We start from the raw sequence: 18,885 nt of genomic DNA, 5'->3' as shown, positions 1-18,885 counted from the left end.
CTGGTGAAAATACATAAAATTTATTCTTTATGTTTAAATTTTCAGGTGTAGCAAAATAGAAGATGAAGGTCTAGCTGTGCCAGTCAGTGCTGAGCCACACAGTTGCTGCTGGCATGTTTGCAAAATAATAAAAAAAATAAAATAAAATAGCCTTTTATTTTGAACAGCTTTTGGTTACATGAGTGTTGTGTTTGATTTAATTGATTATATTATGTCCCTCTGTTCAAAGTGTCTTCTGACATAGGCCTCCTCCAGCTGCTTCCACTGCACCCTGTCAGCCGCAACTCTGGTCCAGCGTGGCCCCAGGGTTAGGCGGATGTCGTCCTCCCACCTTCTTATTGGACGTCCACGTTGTCTGGTACTGTCCCTTGGGTACCAGAGTGTCACCTGCTTGCTCCATTTATCGGTTGTGCAGCGCAACATGTGTCCCGTCCAACGCCATTTCAAGAGGTCGATTCTAATGAGAACATCAGCGAGTTTTGTCCTATGTTTTACCTCACTTGAGGTGATCCTGTCCTTTAGTCTTATACCCAAAATACTTCGTTCCATTGCCCTCTGACACTTAGCTAACTTTTCTCTATGTTTTTGTGTCAGGGACCAAGTTTCGCTTCCGTATGTTATACAAGGGAGTATAGACGTATTGAAGGTTTTCCTCTTAATGGACATATTTATTTCTTTGCTTTTCATTATTTCCTTTAGTGACCAGTATTTTCTCCACCCACTAGCAATTCTCTTGTTTACTTCTTTTGACATTTGGTCTATAGGAGCAATTATCTGACCCAAATACACATACTCTTGTACATACTCGAGCTTATTTCCATCCAGAACTATATCAACCTCTTTTGAGTTAGTCATTAGTTTTGTTTTTGCAGTATTCATTAAAAGGCCTACTTCTTTACTTTTACTGGCTAAAGACTGTACCATTATTTGTATTTTATATGGGTCCTCTTCCAGCAAGATGAGATCGTCTGCAAATCTCAAATGATTTAGGCGGCGGCCATTTATATTCAGACCATATTCAGCCCAGTCAAGGCGTTTGAAGATATTCTCCAGCACTGCAGTAAACAGATTTGGTGACAGTGGGTCTCCTTGTCTAACACCTCTGTCTATAGGAAATGGGCTACCTATCGTTTCCAGTTTTATACTCCCTTTGCTTTGTCTGTAAATGTTTTGCATGACATTTATGTAGCAGATGTCCACTCCTTGCTGTTTTAGTGTTGACCAAATGTAGTTGTGATTCAAGCTATCAAATGCTTTAGAGTAGTCTACGAAAATTATATAAACAGGCTTTTGGTACTCTTTGCTCTTTTCTAAAATTTGTTTGATTGTGTGAATATGGTCGATTGTGCTGTAGTTTTTTCTAAATCCAGCCTGCTCTATAGGCTGATTCTCGTTCAGTTGTTGTGCAATTCTTTCTAGGATAACTTTTGCGAAGACTTTGTAGATGTTCGATATCAAGCTTATTGGTCTGTAATTGCTGATGTCTTCCTTAGGTCCTTTTTTGTGCAGAAGAATTATGTGAGATTTACCCCACTGCTCTGGAATCATGCTTGTGCTAAGAATGTATTGAAAAGTTTTGTTAGAATCGGAGTCAATTCTTCAGCTGTACCTCTTAACAGTTCGTTTGGTATTTTGTCAGGTCCTGGAGCTGTTTCCATTTTTTGGGAATAGATAGCTCTCTGTACTTCTGTCTTGAGTATGGGTGGTATGTCGTTGTTTATATTTGTTGGCTCCGAGTTTATTTCTGAGTCTTCGTCCTTGTCTGCCTTTGAGTAGAGATTTCTGTAATATTCTGTAGCTATTTTCTGAATTTCTTTCCGTTTTGTCTCAAGGCCTGACTTATTGCTTCTCAGTTTGGGAATCCATTCCTTTCCATGGTCCTTTAAGTCTTTAAATGCCTTTTTGGTACCGCCTGTTTTTTGAATTGTATATTCTAATTTTGTTATTCGTTTTAATTTCCTATCTTTCCTCATACTTTCTCGTATCTGTTTACTAAGTATGGCGATACTTTTTCGGTCTTTGTTTTTCTTTGATATTAGTAATTTTCTTTCTTCCAGTAACATGATTGTTCTATCACTAAATTTGTTGTTGTTTTTGATCATGTTTGGTTTCAGTGTCGTTTGGATATGTGTCAGTTTTTCCTCTAAATGGTTATATTTTTCATGTACACTTTTATCGGAATTTACAATATCAATGAGAGTTTTGATGTCAGATGGGTTAGTTATTTTTGCGTATTCTTCAGGTGGCAAAGTGTTGGTATTGGTTATAGATCTTCGTGAGTTTTTTGAAGGGTTCACCTTGAGAAAGCTACGCACCATGCGGTGATCGGTGTTAAAATTTAACTTTTGTATGACATGTGTGTCATTGAAATGTTTGACTTTGTTTGTGATGATGAAATCAATTTCATTTTTGGATTTTCCATCTGGAGATATCCAGGTCCACTTGTTTCTTTTCTTTTTCTTGAAAATCGAATTGAGTAGTGCCAAGTTGTTTTGTATTAGAAAATCTATTAATATGTATCCATTAGGACTCCTCTCTCCATAACCATACTTACCGAGTACATGTTCTTCCCCTGGTTCTCTTGTAGTGCCTATTTGTGCGTTAAAATCGCCCATGACAATGAGGTTATTATTGTCATATTTTCTTATTATGTCTGATAGCTTGTTATAAAAGTCCTCAATGTCTTGTTTAGGTGTTGTTTCAGTTGGGGCATATACTTGAACTATGGTCCATATTTTTTTGTATCCAGGTAGTTTAATGTTGAGTACTGCCATTCTGTCTGATATGCCAATCAGCTCTAGAATGTATTCCTTTAAAGACTTCTTGATAAGGAATCCGACACCTCTTTTACCAGCGATTGTGCCTTTTTGAAACAATATGTAACTTTCTCGTTCGTCTATCTTCTCATCTAGTCTTCTCATTTCGCATATGCCTAAAATGTCATAGTGTATGTTTTCTAATGCTTTTTCTAGTTCGGCTAAGCTTTCTTCTGTTCTTAACGTTCTAGTGTTAAGAGTAGCAATTTTAATTGTTGTGCGAGTTTTGGTTTCAGTTGGAGGGGTGTGGTCTAGTGCTCCCGCGGGGACCAGCCGTGTTGGGAGACAAAATAGCACAAGGTAACCTGCTTCATCGTTATTATCAACCTATTTTAACGGCTTTACAGGGCCAGGCCTTATAGAAAAGTGATTATGGAGCTGAGACCCACCACACTGCTCCAATGCTGTTGGTGGGCTTAGGGTGAGAATGTTCAATTAATTAACAACCACTATCTGATGCTAATGATAATAATCGGGATTGAAGGCTTCCAAACTCCAAGATGAGAATTTAACTGAATTATTTTTAACCGACTTCTATGTTTTTATTTTCATAATCTATTCTTCACTTTTTCCACTTAATAAAATTCTTTTAGTTTTTATTTGTTTTTTAACTGGTGAAAATACATAAAATTTATTCTTTATGTTTAATTTTTCAGGTGTAGCAAAATAGAAGATGAAGGTCTAGCTGTGCCAGTCAGTGCTGAGCCACACAGTTGCTGCTGGCATGTTTGCAATATAGCACAAGGTAACCTGCTTCATCATCATTATCAGCCTATTTTAACGACACTACAGAGACAGACTTTATAGAAAAGGGGTTATGGAGCTTAGACCCACCACACTGCTACAATAAAGGTTGGTGGGCTTAGGGTGATAATGTTCAATTAATTAACAACCACTATCTGATGCTAATGATAATAATCGGGATTGAAGGCTTCCAAACTCCAAGATGAGAATTTAACTGAATTATTTTTAACCGACTTCTATGTTTTTATTTTCATAATCTATTCTTCACTTTTTCCACTTAATAAAATTCTTTTAGTTTTTATTTGTTTTTTAACTGGTGAAAATATATAAAATTTATTCTTTATGTTTAATTTTTCAGGTGTAGCAAAATAGAAGATGAAGGTCTAGCTGTGCCAGTGCTGAGCCACACAGTTGCTACTGGCATGTTTGCAAAATAGCACAAGGTAACCTGCTTCATCATCATTATCAGCCTATTTTAACGGCATGACAGGGCCAGGCCTTATAGAAAAGTGATTATGGAGCTGAGACCCACCACACTGCTCCAATGCTGTTGGTGGGATTAGGGTGAAAATGTTCAATTAATTAATAACCACTATCTGATACTAATAATAATAATCGGAATTGAAGGCTTCCCAACTCCAAGATGAGAATTTAACTGAATTATTTTTAACCGACTTCAAAAAAAGGAGGAGGCTCTTAATTCAATTCTATATATTTTTTTTCATAATCTATTCTTCACATTTTTCACTTGATAAAATTCTTTTAGTTTTTATTTGTTTTTTAACTGGTGAAAATACATAAAATTTATTCTTTATGTTTAATTTTTCAGGTGTAGCAAAATAGAAGATGAAGGTCTAGCTGTGCCAGTCAGTGCTGAGCCACACAGTTGCTGCTGGCATGTTTGCAATATAGCACAAGGTAACCTGCTTCATCATCATTATCAGCCTATTTTAACGACACTACAGAGACAGACTTTATAGAAAAGGGGTTATGGAGCTTAGACCCACCACACTGCTACAATAAAGGTTGGTGAGCTAAGGGTGATAAAGTGAAATTCATTGTGGATCACTATCAGATGTTAATGATAATGACCTGAACGAGGCACGGGAGTGTAATACAAACAACTTACCAACTCCAGGCTGAGAACTGTAAATTTCTTGGAAGAAAGAAAAAGTATCTGATAGCCTGACCCAGGATTTGAAGCCACGACCTCGTTATCCAAAACCACATTGGCTAACCAATATTATAATACTAGCGGACGCCCGCGATTTCAACCGAGTGATGTTCAGTTTTTGAACATCCAGCGGGAACCATGTTTCTGGGATAAAAAGTAGCCTAAATATTGCTCAATAACTTCCTCTATCTTCCAATGAAAGTCCAATTAAAATCGGTTCAGCCGTTCCAAAGATTATCCCAGAGAAACAGAAACACAGACAGACGAAAAATTTAAAAGACCTTGTTTGCATTTTAGTATTGTGTATATAACTATAATCACTTGAAAAAACTATTGATAAATTTCACTAAAATTAACTTTTATTCCTGAAAAAATCAAGGGAGATTTGTGAAAAACTGTATTTCACGCGGTCATTGTTGCTTGCCTCACCCTACTCAACTAAATTATTTTAGTGTACAACATGATTTTTTTTGAGACGAATACCTTACCAATTCATGGATTCACCATGTGGGTGTCCGTCACGTGGCAGAGAGAAAAACGCTGAGCAGAGCTTGGACTTGTGATCAATGGACGTAAGGTTAAAGAATTCCTTGACAATTGATTAACACTCCCCTTCTCTGCTCGTGTTGTTCTCCCTGCATAGTAAGGTCTGCCAAATTTGGTAACCCAAATCTGCACTTCTAGAGAGACCAAGGTCTCTAAGCAAATTATAGAGAGATTTTGCTGGTAATCCTCTCGCACCTCTCTACGGCGTACAGACTAACCATATAGCCATTTTAGTTAGTTCATTTGTTGGTCATAACATTTATCCAGTTTTATACTGTGGTCCTTTGGAATGTTAGTCTCCCACGGGACAGTAAGCTCTACAAGTACTATGCTAAAAGAAAATGTCTGGTTTAGATCACGAAATAGCAACATCCTCTGGGATTATCCTCTTAACTGGTAACAATAATAATTATGTAAAATGTATACCTTATCAGCCGATAGACGTCCACTGCTGGACATAGGCCTCTTGCATGGATCTTGTTGTGTTGTACTATACATTGCACGGTAATGCCCATAAATGACCACGCTGGGCATGCGGATTGGTCATTCGCAGGCCTAGGCTTCTCGCACCGGTATCGCTGCTGCCTGACACCGGTCTGTGGTACTTGTGAAGTCTAGCTGAATCGGAATGGTTAAACCGCCATTAGTCGGTCGCCAGAGCCTCGTCGGTCAATCTGCAGGGTGCACCACGTGCAGGTGATGTTGGCAGTTGGAGAGGCTGACTGGTACTAGCCTCCCTCTTACACCCCATAAATGTATACTTCTTATTTATTTTTGCAGGTGCAGTGCATGCAATAATAATTATGTAAAATGTATAACTTCTGATTTATTTTTGCAGGTGCTGTAAAATGAAGATATATTGTTAAATATCATGAGATAGAAATAAAAGATGAAGATCTAGCTGTACCCGTCCCGAGCCACACTACTGCAGCCACGTTGCTGCTGGCATTTTTGCAAAATAGCACAAGGTAACTTGCTTTATTCATTCGGCTTAGGTTGATATTATTAGATTGATTAATGATCACTATCAGAAATGTTAATGACAATGACCGGGTTCGACGGCTTAACATGCTCTCTGAGGCACGGGGTGTGACACCACCAACTTCCCAACTCCAGACTAAGAATTTGTTAGCAGAAGCAAAAACTCAGTATCTCTTAAAGACAGAACCAGGATCTCGTGATCCAAAACACATGGGCTAACTACTGAACCAACAAGGTAGTTTTGACCTGCTTAATAACAATGAACTACATGTTTCCTAGATACACTTACAGTTTTGTTTTTAAAAACTGAAATAAACACATTATAATTTCTCTTTTAAGTTTGTGTGCAAGTTTGTGAAAAACTGAATTCCACATATACGAAGTAGCGGGCGTCCGCTTGTAAATAATGTAACAAAATATCCATATTTCTATACTTTTCAAGGTTACAGCTGAGCTTCCTAAAATGATTTTTTGTAAATGGAGCAGAAAATAGACTAAAAATGTCCCTGATGAGAATAGGAATTCTTATTATATATAATTATGTAAATATTTATTTTCAGTGCATTTTAAAAAGTCATGTTAAATGAAATTTTCTATTACAGGTCACAACAATTGATGTAACAAATATAATCAATGGACCAGGCATCTGCACCATGATTCTTTGGAATACTAAAATTCGTCTCTTTATGTCTGTACTTCTCATAATGAAAAATGTCACGTTTTTATGAAAGAAATAATGGAATCAAATAATAAATAAAACAAGCATATGCTGGAAGTCCTCAGAAACAGCTCCGACTTTGAATCAGAAATGTTTTGGTGGACGAAATTATTTAAATTGTTAAAAAATATCTATGCTATTTATACATATATATTTTTTTTTAAATACAACCGACTTCAAAAATACAAACTTATGCAGAAAACTAACAAACGAAAGAAAATATTATAATATTTTCTATCTATTGATCACTTTGAAGGCGGGTCCAATTATCCAATGGTCCAATTAATGGGCCGACAATTAGTTATCTATTGTTTACTAGCTATAGGGTTCGAATTGCTTTTTCATATGTTTAAAAGACTATCTTCGGAATGAACCCTTTATAATAAAAAAGTATTATCAAAATCGGACCGGTCCGACCTATTTAACCATTTATATATTCATTATATATAACCATTAATTTTAGTATACAACCGATCGGTTGTATACTAAAATTAATGGTTAAACAATCAATCATTCTGTTTTCGTAATGTAAAACCAAGCATAACTGTAAACATGAGTAGTCCGATTTTGATAATTCTTTTGATTGATCATTCTTGATTGTTTTAGTTTAAAACCAAGCATGTCTTCGAATTCCGATTTGAATAACTTTGTTTTAAATAGAAAGGGTATATTCCGACAATGGTCCCAAATCATTATAAATTTTAAAAAAACGAAGATGACTGGTTATTTTCCCATTAATTGTATTGTAAAACTATGCGTAACTTATTACGAAGTGGTCCGATTTCGTAAATTCTTTATAGATTGTAAAGGTATTTTGATTGTAAAGCTTCCATATAAATTTTAAAAATCAATCCTAAATGTGCGATTGATTGTTTTCTCATTCATTTTAATGTAAAACCAAGCATAACTTTTTATTGGGTGGTTCGATTTTGATTATTCTTTTTTTGATAGAAAGGGTATATTCCTAAAAGTCTCATAAAATGTTGGAAAACAATTTCAAACCTAATAGTAGGAAAATAGAAGATGATTAATTGTTTTCCCATTTATTGTAATGTTAAACTATGCGTAACTTTTTACTGAGTGGACCGATTTTGAAAATTCTTTACTTTTTGTAAAGGGTTTATTTCGAAGTAGGTCCCATATAAATTTCGGAAAATAATTCGAATCCTTAAGGTGGAAAAAAACGGTACGATTGATTGCCTACCCATTAATTGTACAATTGGCACCGGCTTCAAAGTAATCAGTAGATAGAAAATATTATAATGTTTCCTTCAGCTTATTAGTTTACTGCATAACTTTGTGTTTTTGAAGTCGGTAGTGTTTATTTTTAATTATTTATTATATAAATAGCATAACTATTGTTAAATAGTATAAATCGTTCCATCCTCACTCCAAAAGATTTCTGATTTCAAATAATATGAAGAAACAAACTGAACAAAAAAAATCATCAAAATCAGAGCTGTTTCTGAGGAGGTAGAGGGTAAATGCTCTATTGATTCGCCTAAAAGTAATATTATGTTATCGCATTAGGTTGTAAAGTTTGGCTAATGAAAGTAGAGACTGAAATTGCCCGCCAAATTTAAAAATCACATGCGTTTTCATAATTTATTTAAATTAGTTTTTCTTTGTGAATACATTATTACCTATACTATAAGTGTTAAACTCAGTTATTCCAATATTTGCACTATAATTTTGAGAATTTACTCCGATTTTTTAAAATTTGGCGGGTGATTTCAGTTTCTACTTTCATTAGCCAAATTCTAATAATTTTATTGTTTATGAAATTTATACTAATTAGAAAGAGGAAGAAATTTGATTATTTGTTTGTTTGCATTGAATAGGCTCTGAAACTACTTTGCTGATTTAAAAATTTCTTACAGCATTATAATCATGGATTAGGCCATAATTGTTATCTCTGTATTCCCACGGGAACGAGAACTACGCTGGTGAAACTGCGTGACGTTTGCATAGTTTATCATATGTACAAATATCCCGACAATCTATATTTTTATGTATGAATTGGTGAAGTTATAATTGACTTGATTTTCCCAAATATCTCAGTGAAGTCAAATACCCAATTGATGCATAGATATATTTTTATTTTGGTTTTCATTTTACTTTAAAGATAAAATTTAGTTTTAGAAGCAAAATGAATATATGTAGATTATATTTAAGGTGCTGATGTTTACTTAGTAATTGATTAAGTGCATAACATATTTATTTGATAATAAAGACATTTCAACTTGAAACTGTTATTCTTTCTATTGTTTAATTTATTATATACAATTACTTGTTACTAAAATATTGTGCTATTATATTGTTTTTAATATTTTCACAGTTCAGCTTTTGGGGACGGAGTGGTTTTAAAATAAATATTTTTAAAAATCTGTTTAAATTAATTAATTAATCGACAGAGTTTATAAATATCTGTTTAAATTAATTAATTAATCGAAATGGTTTTTAAAAATATTTATTTTAAAGCTATTCCGTCTACAAAAGCTGAACTGTGAAAATTTAAAAACAATATATTAGCTTTGAATTTCCCGCGTTGGCAAATTGTTTCAATGGGGGCATTCCACAGATGGCGGTAATTTTAGTGCCACTTTTTTTGTATGAGGTTGGTATTCTTCTCCTGAGTAAATATGTTCCTTGGTACTCAGTACTCACGTACTGCGTAACGTTAACGTTATCAATATTTGTTTTTACCAAATGTTATCAAAATAATAAAAACATTGTCCTCATAATAGAGGTCTAGTTGTTCGAGAATAAATTTCACTTATTAATGTAATAGTAAACTGTAGTGTTGTCTTCTTTGCAATAAAATCGTGTGCAAACATACTTGACAAGGAATGGACAATTGATTAGATTAATTTTCTTTGTTCGGATCTTACTGTGCAGTCACTATGAAATTACTGCTGCTAGTTCTTATAGTAAAATCAGTGGCAGTGGCAAGTGATCCTCGCGTAGACCCTGGGTATGACTGCGATTACTGCCAGCCGGAACAGGTGCATATATCTTTCGGAAGTAAGTAAATTTTTTTCTAATTTTTACTCTGCAATTTTAAAGATACAGGTCGATGCAATAGATGTGTTAAAGTTTCATTAACTGCCGATTGACTTCCTAATAATATGTACTACAGTGTTGAGCTGTCTGTATCCATTTTATCCACATACTAATAAATAGTAGAGGGTCAATCAAGACTGCAGTTTCTGGTGCAAGGTTTACAATTCCAGCACTTTGGGTACCGTCATACATCTCGTACAACTGTTATTTTTACGAAAAATAGGCTTGTGCTACACTACAATTAGGAATAGTCAGACGCAATCTTTGTGACGTCCGAAATAAGTCGCAGCTTCGCAGGTCATACATAAAGTACTCTAAAATCAAGGCGCGTGAGGCGAATTCGGGTGGGTGGGAGTCGCGCGCAGGGTGATGACCTGCGTAACCAGTCAAACCTAAAATCATGTATTGTACAGCTTAACGTACACTATTTGGAAACATAATAGATTTCATCTGGCTGTACTCGTGATGGAACAAGTGATGCAGTCAAGTTGAAGTTTCCTAGAAGATCCATAGTCACTCGGATACACAAGAAAAGTATGTATCACCCATGGCTGCTTCAGCTTTCTAATTCTCTGACCTAAAACATCAACATCTCCACATAACTGGAAATTCTTATTGTTTGAGACTCCAACTTCTATCATTGAAAAATTTTAGATGACCTGACAGTCTTTACTATTAATTGTTGAGGAAGAGGAATATTTGTCATTTTAAAAATTATGGCAAATATAATTATTCCTTACAGACCAAAAAAATAGGTTTTAAGACTTAGAACAGTGAACAGTTGTGAGTTTATGAGTAAATAAATTATTGAACATTTTAAATGATAAAATATGTTGTTTACTTTGTTAATCAGGTTACAGAGCGATACCCTCAGTGTTATGACTTATGAATAGATTATTTTAAATTCATCTGTTTTGCTTTAAGATAATAAACATATCTTGGCTATGCTAACTTGTTTTGTCTTTAATTGAAAAAGGGTTGGTTTTTATATCTATTATGTATGCCGTTTATTTGTTTATTATCAGTTTGTTTTCTATCCCATAGTCTTTTATATTAAAATACAAATCACTTCAGGCAATTAAATATACTGATTTTTGTTTAAATTAAATATAGGAACTACTGGCAGATTGAGTAGACTTAGTAGTTCTTCCTAGAATTTTGGTATTTTATAATTATCCTTTGTTAGGTTTCTGTCCCCAAAGGGTAAAACAGGACTCTATTACTGAGACTCTGTTGTCCCTCTGTCCGTCCATCTGTCATCAGGTTCTGTCACATGAACAGTCATAGTTAGACACTTGATGAAGAATATCTGTTGCAACTTGCAGCTATTATAACAGCAAATACTGTAAATCATTATAAAATCAAAATCAAATGAGGGGAATCATATATAAGAAATGTGATTTGTTGCCAATTTTATAGTTTTTTAAAGGAAAAGCACTTAATCATTTTGTACTTGGACATTGGCATCATCTAGTATTTGCCATTTGTACTAATTGGTCTTTGGCTATTCATCCTTTAGGTAGGCCATACGTCATGTTTTTTGTCCTGTTTATCTCTTTCCATCTCTTAAATACCAATATATGATTTCTTCCCTTTCAATTCTAATATTTAATGACCTTCACTTAAATAAATTTCAGCAAAGACCAACAACATAGTAGTAACATGGACCACATACAACGACACGCGAGAGTCGCGCGTTCAGTACGGACAAGGGGCTATGGACCAAGAAGCAGTGGGACACAGCACATTGTTCACAGACGGCGGCAAGCTCCGGAGGAAGATGTGGATACATCGCACACTGCTGCCAGATCTAAAGTTTAACACTAGATACGGTATGTCCATGCAAACACCGGCAAAAAGTATTATTGTCATTATCAGAAGATATACGTCCACTGCTTGACGCTTGTTGTATAGGTTTACAAACATCATGGTTTCAAGCCACCATAGGCTCCCTAAAATCTGTTTGATGTTCGGCACCACCTTTTGGTTGGTTGACCAACACTGTTCTTTCCAGTGTCAACGTCCATCATATGCCCATTGCTCCTTCAACTTCTTGACTTCCTGAGCTATTTGGTGATTTTGGTTCTTCTTTGGATATTGTCATTTCTAATTCAATCATGCACAGAAACTCGAAACAAAGCTCGCAAAGATTTCTGGAGAAAGTTATTAACCAACTTCAAAAAGGAGGAGTTTAAAGAGTTTACAAAATTCTTTGTGCTCGTAAATGCTTTTCTGGGCATAAGTATCAAGGCTCATACTCTTCAGACTGAAACAGTAACGCTGCTTGGCAGTAGAAGGCATGATCATAGTACTTGCCAGGACTAGCTCTAGCACAATTTACTGCTACTTACAACTCATCATTAGCAGCCTATTTCAGTAGAGGGAATATGAAGCTTAGACCCACCACTCTTCATTAATGACCACAATCAGATGTTAATGATAATTATGGGGATTGACATGGTGGTGTAACACCACTGTATGTTCAGGCATACTTTGGGGCAAATGAACTTCCGACTTAGGCTGCTCGGTTCATGACAGGTTTGAAACTAACAAGAATGTTCCTTATAATGAACGCCTGCTATTATTTTAACAAAACATATGATACACAAAGTTGCATGTCTTCTGAAGGCAGCAAGAACCACCAACGGGCCAACTCTGGGCTGAGAATTTTAAAATTTCTTAAAAGAAAGAAAAACTCAGTAACTCACATAGTCCAAATCAAGTACACCTGATGGATCTCACTCTAGGAGATATTGTTAGGTTCACGAAAGGCTACAGAAAGGTTTGAGGTGAGTACACTGTCTAGACACCAATAAACCTAAGTCCTATAGCACAGGAATTTGTTGGAATGGTCCCTAGTTAGAACTGATCTGGCCTCGTCAGACGTCCCCTCTTTAAATATGAGACAAATATCTTAGCATTCCATGGATTCACCATACAGGTGCTGGGTCCATAGTGTGTTAGAGAGAAAAACTACGAGCAGAGTCCTGGACTTGTGACTACAGGATGTAGGTTTAAGGAATTCCATGACGATCGATCACACTCCCCTCCTCTGCTCGTGTTGTTCTCCCTGCCTAACCAAATTTGGTGAGATCCTATTAGAGCAGCTTTGGCTACCTATTCTAATATAGTACTTGCTGCAGTCCTAGAGAGGCCAAGGTCTTTAAGCAAATTATAAAGAGATTTTGCTGGTCCTCTCACACCTATTTCTATGACGTACAGACTAACTAACTTAACCACATAGCTATTATTAGTTAGTTCATTTGTTAGGTCATAATATTTATTCACTTTTATACTGTGGTCCTTCAGAATGTCAGTCTTTCCACGGCACAGTAAGCTTAACAAGAAGTCAAATTGGCTAACCACTGGACCAAAGAGGCAACCAGATATTGTTATTTTTCAGTGTACCATGTGGGGTCGGTGTATGGATGGTCAGAGATGTTCACGTTCAAGACTCCGCCCAGCGGAGAGGACTGGGTGGTGCGGGCCGCGATATATGGCGATATGGGCAACAAAAATGCGCACGTAAGATTTATACAACATTGGTCTATCTATCGCTCATGCTTATCTTTTCAGACAACGTTAACATTGCCTTCAATTAACTACAAATATTTAAAGCTAAATATCTTGTGCTTCGCTTATAAAAAGTAGTAGGGGAGACCGGGTACAAAAGTAACGGCGGGTCGAAAGTAACAAATGCTCTGAAAGTATATCCAACAATCAAACACCGCGTCGATGTCGTAAGTTAACAGCGGGGCGGTACTCCCCTTCCTTGCGTTGAGTCGCCACGCGCACCTCGCGCTGCTAGGTTATGTGAGAAGACGCTTTGTGATTTCGCACATCAGACGTAAGTATTTTGTTGTTTTGTTATTTAGTGTTTTCGTAGTATTTTAAAAATGATATCAATCTGAATATTTGCATGTTGATTCTTGATTAGATAGATTACACAGTATTTTAATTCATTTTTCTCTAGCACGTTACATTTTAAGGTTATCTTTTATATTTGAACAGAAATGTGGTCGGGTACAAAAGTAACATAGCCCTATGGGTACACAAGTAACATTGTTACTTTTGTCCCTGTACTGATTTGCTAACTTTTTTTTGCTTATTATTGTTATGTGTGTATTTATTTTAACAGGATCGTCTATTACTGATCGGCCTCTACAAATAAACAGTGAAATTCCATCTAATGATGACGACGATAATGACGTGTTGAATACTTTTGATGCAACAACCACCGCCTAAGTTTATCCAGACACTCCAGTTGATAATCTTCCAGCGTCGAGTGACCAAATTATCGAGCATACAGTAAGCAATGATTTGTCAAATATAGTATCATCTAATCAATGATCCAATTCGCCTACACCAGGACCTAGCGGGTTACAGCAAGCAAATTCTTTTCAGATATTTGATTTAACACCTAAAGATTTGAGACCCTTACCACAAGCAGGTCGCAGGAGAGCAAAAAAGAGAGGCGTAAAAAACGTAAGACAGCAATATTGACGTATACGCCCGAAAAAAAACGTAATTGAGGAAGAACACCTAGAAAGAATTAAAGCTAAGAGAAGGGTTTTACCATCTGTTACTGGAAATGGCAAGAAAAAGTTACGAAAAAGGTAAAGAAATATCTACGAAAGGCAAGAGAAAAGGAAAAAGACAAAGAAGGCAGCTTAAGAGAAGAAAAACAATTCAGACGACGAAGATTGCTATTGTCTCGTTTGTTTAGAACCCTTTGGCAATAGCCAGCCAAGTTAACAGTGGGTTCAATGTATCTCGTGCAAAATGTGGTCACACGCCGAATGTGTCGATGATGATGCTAATTATATGTGTCACAATTGTAAGCCTGAATAAAATAAGGCAGATTATAAATATAATTACATAAAGTTAAAAAAATACTGATCATTACTAGAAGAGATAATAATCTGATTTGCTTTCTTAAAATGTTTTTTTTTTAGTTTTTAAGCGTTTTGAATGCAAGTTCTTTGAATACATAGACTTTGAATAAATAATATGTTGATTTAGTATGTCATATTGATTTTTTTACAAACCCTTTTGGCCTGTTACTTTTGACCCACAATGTGTTACTTTCGTCCTGCCTACGTGGTCGAAAGTAACAACTTCCCATTTTTTTTCGAGTCTTTGTGATTCATATCAAATGACCAATAAAAAGCAAAATTGACATACCGATATAAAGACCATAAATGGAATGTTTAAATGGTTTTATTCATTTCTATAAAATAGTCACCCATAACCAGAAATCAATGTAAATGTTCAAAATGTTACTTTTGTACCCGGTCTCCCCTACACGTCATTGACCTATTCCCCGCGCTCTCCGCCAACCGCCGCCGCCATATTTGAATGTTTTGATATGCTATACTTATGATAAAACTATATCAGATCAAATTCTGTACATTGAAGGTATTTTGAATTTTTTACTTACGCTCACCATACAGTCGGTGGCAGTATTCTGGAGGTGGTCGATCCGCCAACATCTCGTGGAGTAATCTTTCTCGGATTATTCTAAGTGAGGCAGGAAAATCTCTCTGTCTCGAGTTGTAAACTCTGTTTTATTTTGGTTACATTTTGATTTGATTTATTAATTAAACTGTCCTGATATATATTGTTTGACTTTTGTATGACCTTTGTTCAACATTGGTTTTCTTATTTTTTTTAATCCACTTCTGAGTAATTTGCTAGCTAGGTATATGTAAAAAACATGTGAAAATATAAATAGATCAGGGCAAAATACGTGTTGGAAGTTTACATCGATTTTCACACGGACGAAGTTGCGGGTGTCCGCTAGTTAGTAATTAAGAGCACAATGCCCAAATGTACTTTCACCATACATGCGGCGTCTGTTGTCCGCAGTCTATGTCGTATCTGCAAGACGAGGTGCAGCGCGAGCACTTCGACGTGATCCTGCACGTCGGCGACTTCGCGTACGACATGGACACGGATGACGCGCGCGTCGGCGACGAGTTCATGCGCCAGCTGCAGCCGCTGGCCGCCTACCTGCCCTACATGACGTGCCCCGGCAACCACGAGTCCAAGTAGTGAGTGTAGTCACCGACTCGCGGCGACGGGTTCATGCGCCAGCTGCAGCCGCTGGCCGCCTACCTGCCCTACATGACGTGCCCCGGCAACCACGAGTCCAAGTAGTGAGTGTAGTCACCGACTCGCGGCGACGAGTTCATGCGCCAGCTGCAGCCGCTGGCCGCCTACCTGCCCTACATGACGTGCCCCGGCAACCACGAGTCCAAGTAGTGAGTGTAGTCACCGACTCGCGGCGACGAGTTCATGCGCCAGCTGCAGCCGCTGGCCGCCTACCTGCCCTACATGACGTGCCCCGGCAACCACGAGTCCAAGTAGTGAGTGTAGTCACCGACTCGCGGCGACGAGTTCATGCGCCAGCTGCAGCCGCTGGCCGCCTACCTGCCCTACATGACGTGCCCCGGCAACCACGATTCCAAGTAGTGAGTGTAGTCACCGACTCGCGGCGACGGGTTCATGCGCCAGCTGCACCTGCCCTACATGACGTGCCCCGGCAACCACGAGTCCAAGTAGTGAGTGTAGTCACCGACTCGCGGCGACGGGTTCATGCGCCAGCTGCAGCCGCTGACCGCCTACCTGCCCTACATGACGTGCCCCGGCAACCACGAGTCCAAGTAGTGAGTGTAGTCACCGACTCGCGGCGACGGGTTCATGCGCCAGCTGCAGCCGCTGACCGCCTACCTGTCCTACATGACGTGCCCCGGCAACCACGAGTCCAAGTAGTGAGTGTAGTCACCGACTCGCGGCGACGGGTTCATGCGCCAGCTGCAGCCGCTGGCCGCCTACCTGCCCTATATGACAAAATCGAGAATATCGCTCTTTGTATGGGCAAACCTATAGCGCCCCACGCGAATTGATCAGGGGCCAATCAGCTGATCAAAGTGGGGCGCCGGGTAATCTCTCTCTCGAAATACGGCGCTGCACCGCGAAACGAGAGCATTCAAGTATTAATCAGAACGTTAGGCGATGAACTACTTACGGTCAAAGGGTCGCGAGTTGACCTAGGTGGGTTGACCCTAGCTGGCGGGCTATATGTAGTATAATGTGTGATATGTGGAGGTCGAAAATGGTGTGTCTAAATGTATCACATTTGGACATTCATAATGGTCATACGGAAAACCAAAAAAAAAGCACTCCAAAGGGCACTCCCGCGTGCTACTCTTTCGGTCAAAAAACGGCACGCGTTTTGCCCTTAACGTTCGGGCACGACTGCGGGGGCCGCCTCGAAGCGGCGCGGGTGCCGACCCCTCCTCGGTCGAAAACGGGCGCACGAAAATGTAGCCGGCTTATTTAACAAGATTCGCGGCGTCAACACTCTCCGTTTACTTTCGTTGGGACGAAAAGAGAAAGCGATATTTTAACTTCGCCGCTCTCATTCAGAGAGAGGTTAGAGTCTCAACAAGTGTGTGATGCGATATTCCCTTCCAGCAACTTCAGCAACTACCGCAACCGGTTCTCGATGCCGGGCGCCGCCTCCAGCCTGTACTACTCGTTCGACCTGGGCCCCGTGCACTTCGTGTCCATCTCCACCGAGGTGTACTACTTCCTGCAGTACGGCCTCAAGCTGCTGGTCAACCAGTACGAGTGGCTGCGGCGGGACCTGGAGCAGGCCACTAGGCCCGAGAACAGGTAACTGTATGACGTCATCATTATTTCAATGGCCCACTAAACTGTCATGCCACATCATTATCAATCTATTTTGAAAGGTCCTTTACACTCTACAGGATCAGGCCTCCCTTATTGGAGTAAGGAGCTTAGAAACACCACGCTGCTCCAATGCGGGTTGGCGGGACAGGGCGCTAATATTAAATTAACGGTCACTATGGGATTTTAATGATAATGCCTGATACCGACGGCTCGAGGTACACGCCGAGCCAATGTACGTTCCAAAACTTAAGCCACGAGAATACTGTGATTTTCAGTTTTTGAGAAAGATCTCGTGATCGGACACTATATACGTGAACTTATTGCCCCGAAGGAGCGTTGCATACATCTAATGACAAATGTTTATTTATTTTAACAGCTAAATGCTAATACCGTCATAGTACAACACAATTCGACCTATAAGATAGGACAAGTAAAAACACAGAGGATGAAAATAATTAGAGCATGTTCTTGGACCTAATTGTTGTTGGAACATGCTAAATTTCGTTCGTAACAGAGTTTCCAAACACTCCAAATTTTTGACTGTAGAGCTGCGAGGCCCTGGATCGTGATATTCGGGCACAGACCAATGTACTGCAGCGCTGACCGGCCCGACTGTTTCATGAACCGGCTGCCCAACCGCGCTGGCCTCCCGCTTCTGGGATTCGGTGAGTGGACAGGGCTCTTGTTCACTGGGGGCCTTATCCACTGCGCCGTACGAAACTACCTTCTAATGACCTTTTTTACGTGGACGCAATCGCGAGTGTCGTTCTCTTTATCAAAAAGATCCCTTATTTTATTCTATATATTTCAAAACCGTCAACCGAAAGCCATAAATTCCAACCACGTATGTTTTAGACAACATTTTTTTAATGATTGATCTCATCCGAGTGTCAAATTCCTATAAATAATGAATAAATTATGAAGACCATTAGGATTCCCTTTCGTGCGTAGCAGTGACGGTAAGGCGGGGTGTTGCAGGGCGCGGCGGCCGTGGCTCGTGCTGTACGGGCACCGCCCCATGTACTGCAGCAACTCGGACGACATCGACTGCAGCGTCGAGTACACGAGGAAAGGGCTGCCCTTCCTCGGCATGTACAGTAAGTCGCAGTGACGGTAAGGCGGGGTGTTGAAACACCTCTGCACAT

The 18,885-nt window shown here is 38.5% G+C and overlaps 2 protein-coding genes and 1 long non-coding RNA gene across 11 annotated transcripts in view; all 3 read left to right on the top strand.

Annotated features, from left to right (window-relative positions):
- The window catches only part of LOC112047554 (uncharacterized), a 164,133-nt gene extending 154,905 nt beyond the window's left edge, over window positions 1-9,228 (top strand). For 6 of the 9 annotated variants that reach the window (XM_052886014.1, XM_052886012.1, XM_052886011.1 and 3 more), the window contains 6 exons: window positions 46-3,116; window positions 3,473-3,561; window positions 3,919-4,003; window positions 4,390-4,478; window positions 6,119-6,248; window positions 6,864-9,228. The gene's annotated coding sequence lies outside the window, so the exon portion shown is untranslated. The remainder of the gene's footprint in view (window positions 1-45; window positions 3,117-3,472; window positions 3,562-3,918; window positions 4,004-4,389; window positions 4,479-6,118; window positions 6,249-6,863) is intronic. The other 3 variants (XM_052886013.1, XM_052886008.1, XM_052886016.1) reach the window with 3 other exon arrangements.
- A 412-nt stretch (window positions 9,229-9,640) lies between these two features.
- The window catches only part of LOC112056560 (acid phosphatase type 7), a 14,330-nt gene continuing 5,085 nt past the window's right edge, over window positions 9,641-18,885 (top strand). The window contains exons 1-6 of the mRNA XM_024097001.2: window positions 9,641-10,003; window positions 11,680-11,874; window positions 13,446-13,567; window positions 15,911-16,095; window positions 17,522-17,722; window positions 18,719-18,837. Coding sequence (XP_023952769.2) covers window positions 9,883-10,003; window positions 11,680-11,874; window positions 13,446-13,567; window positions 15,911-16,095; window positions 17,522-17,722; window positions 18,719-18,837 — 943 coding nt within the window. The 5' untranslated portion in view covers window positions 9,641-9,882. The remainder of the gene's footprint in view (window positions 10,004-11,679; window positions 11,875-13,445; window positions 13,568-15,910; window positions 16,096-17,521; window positions 17,723-18,718; window positions 18,838-18,885) is intronic.
- On the top strand, window positions 13,577-15,066 carry LOC128198831 (uncharacterized). The gene is made up of 2 exons (XR_008251540.1): window positions 13,577-13,889; window positions 14,181-15,066. It is a non-coding gene; the product is annotated as an uncharacterized LOC128198831 (long non-coding RNA).

Source organism: Bicyclus anynana, chromosome 16, assembly GCF_947172395.1.
Source record: "Bicyclus anynana chromosome 16, ilBicAnyn1.1, whole genome shotgun sequence".
Taxonomy (NCBI): Eukaryota; Metazoa; Arthropoda; class Insecta; order Lepidoptera; family Nymphalidae; genus Bicyclus; species Bicyclus anynana.
The sequence above is the reverse complement of the archived record's forward strand: the minus strand, read 5'-3'. Positions and strand labels throughout refer to the sequence as shown.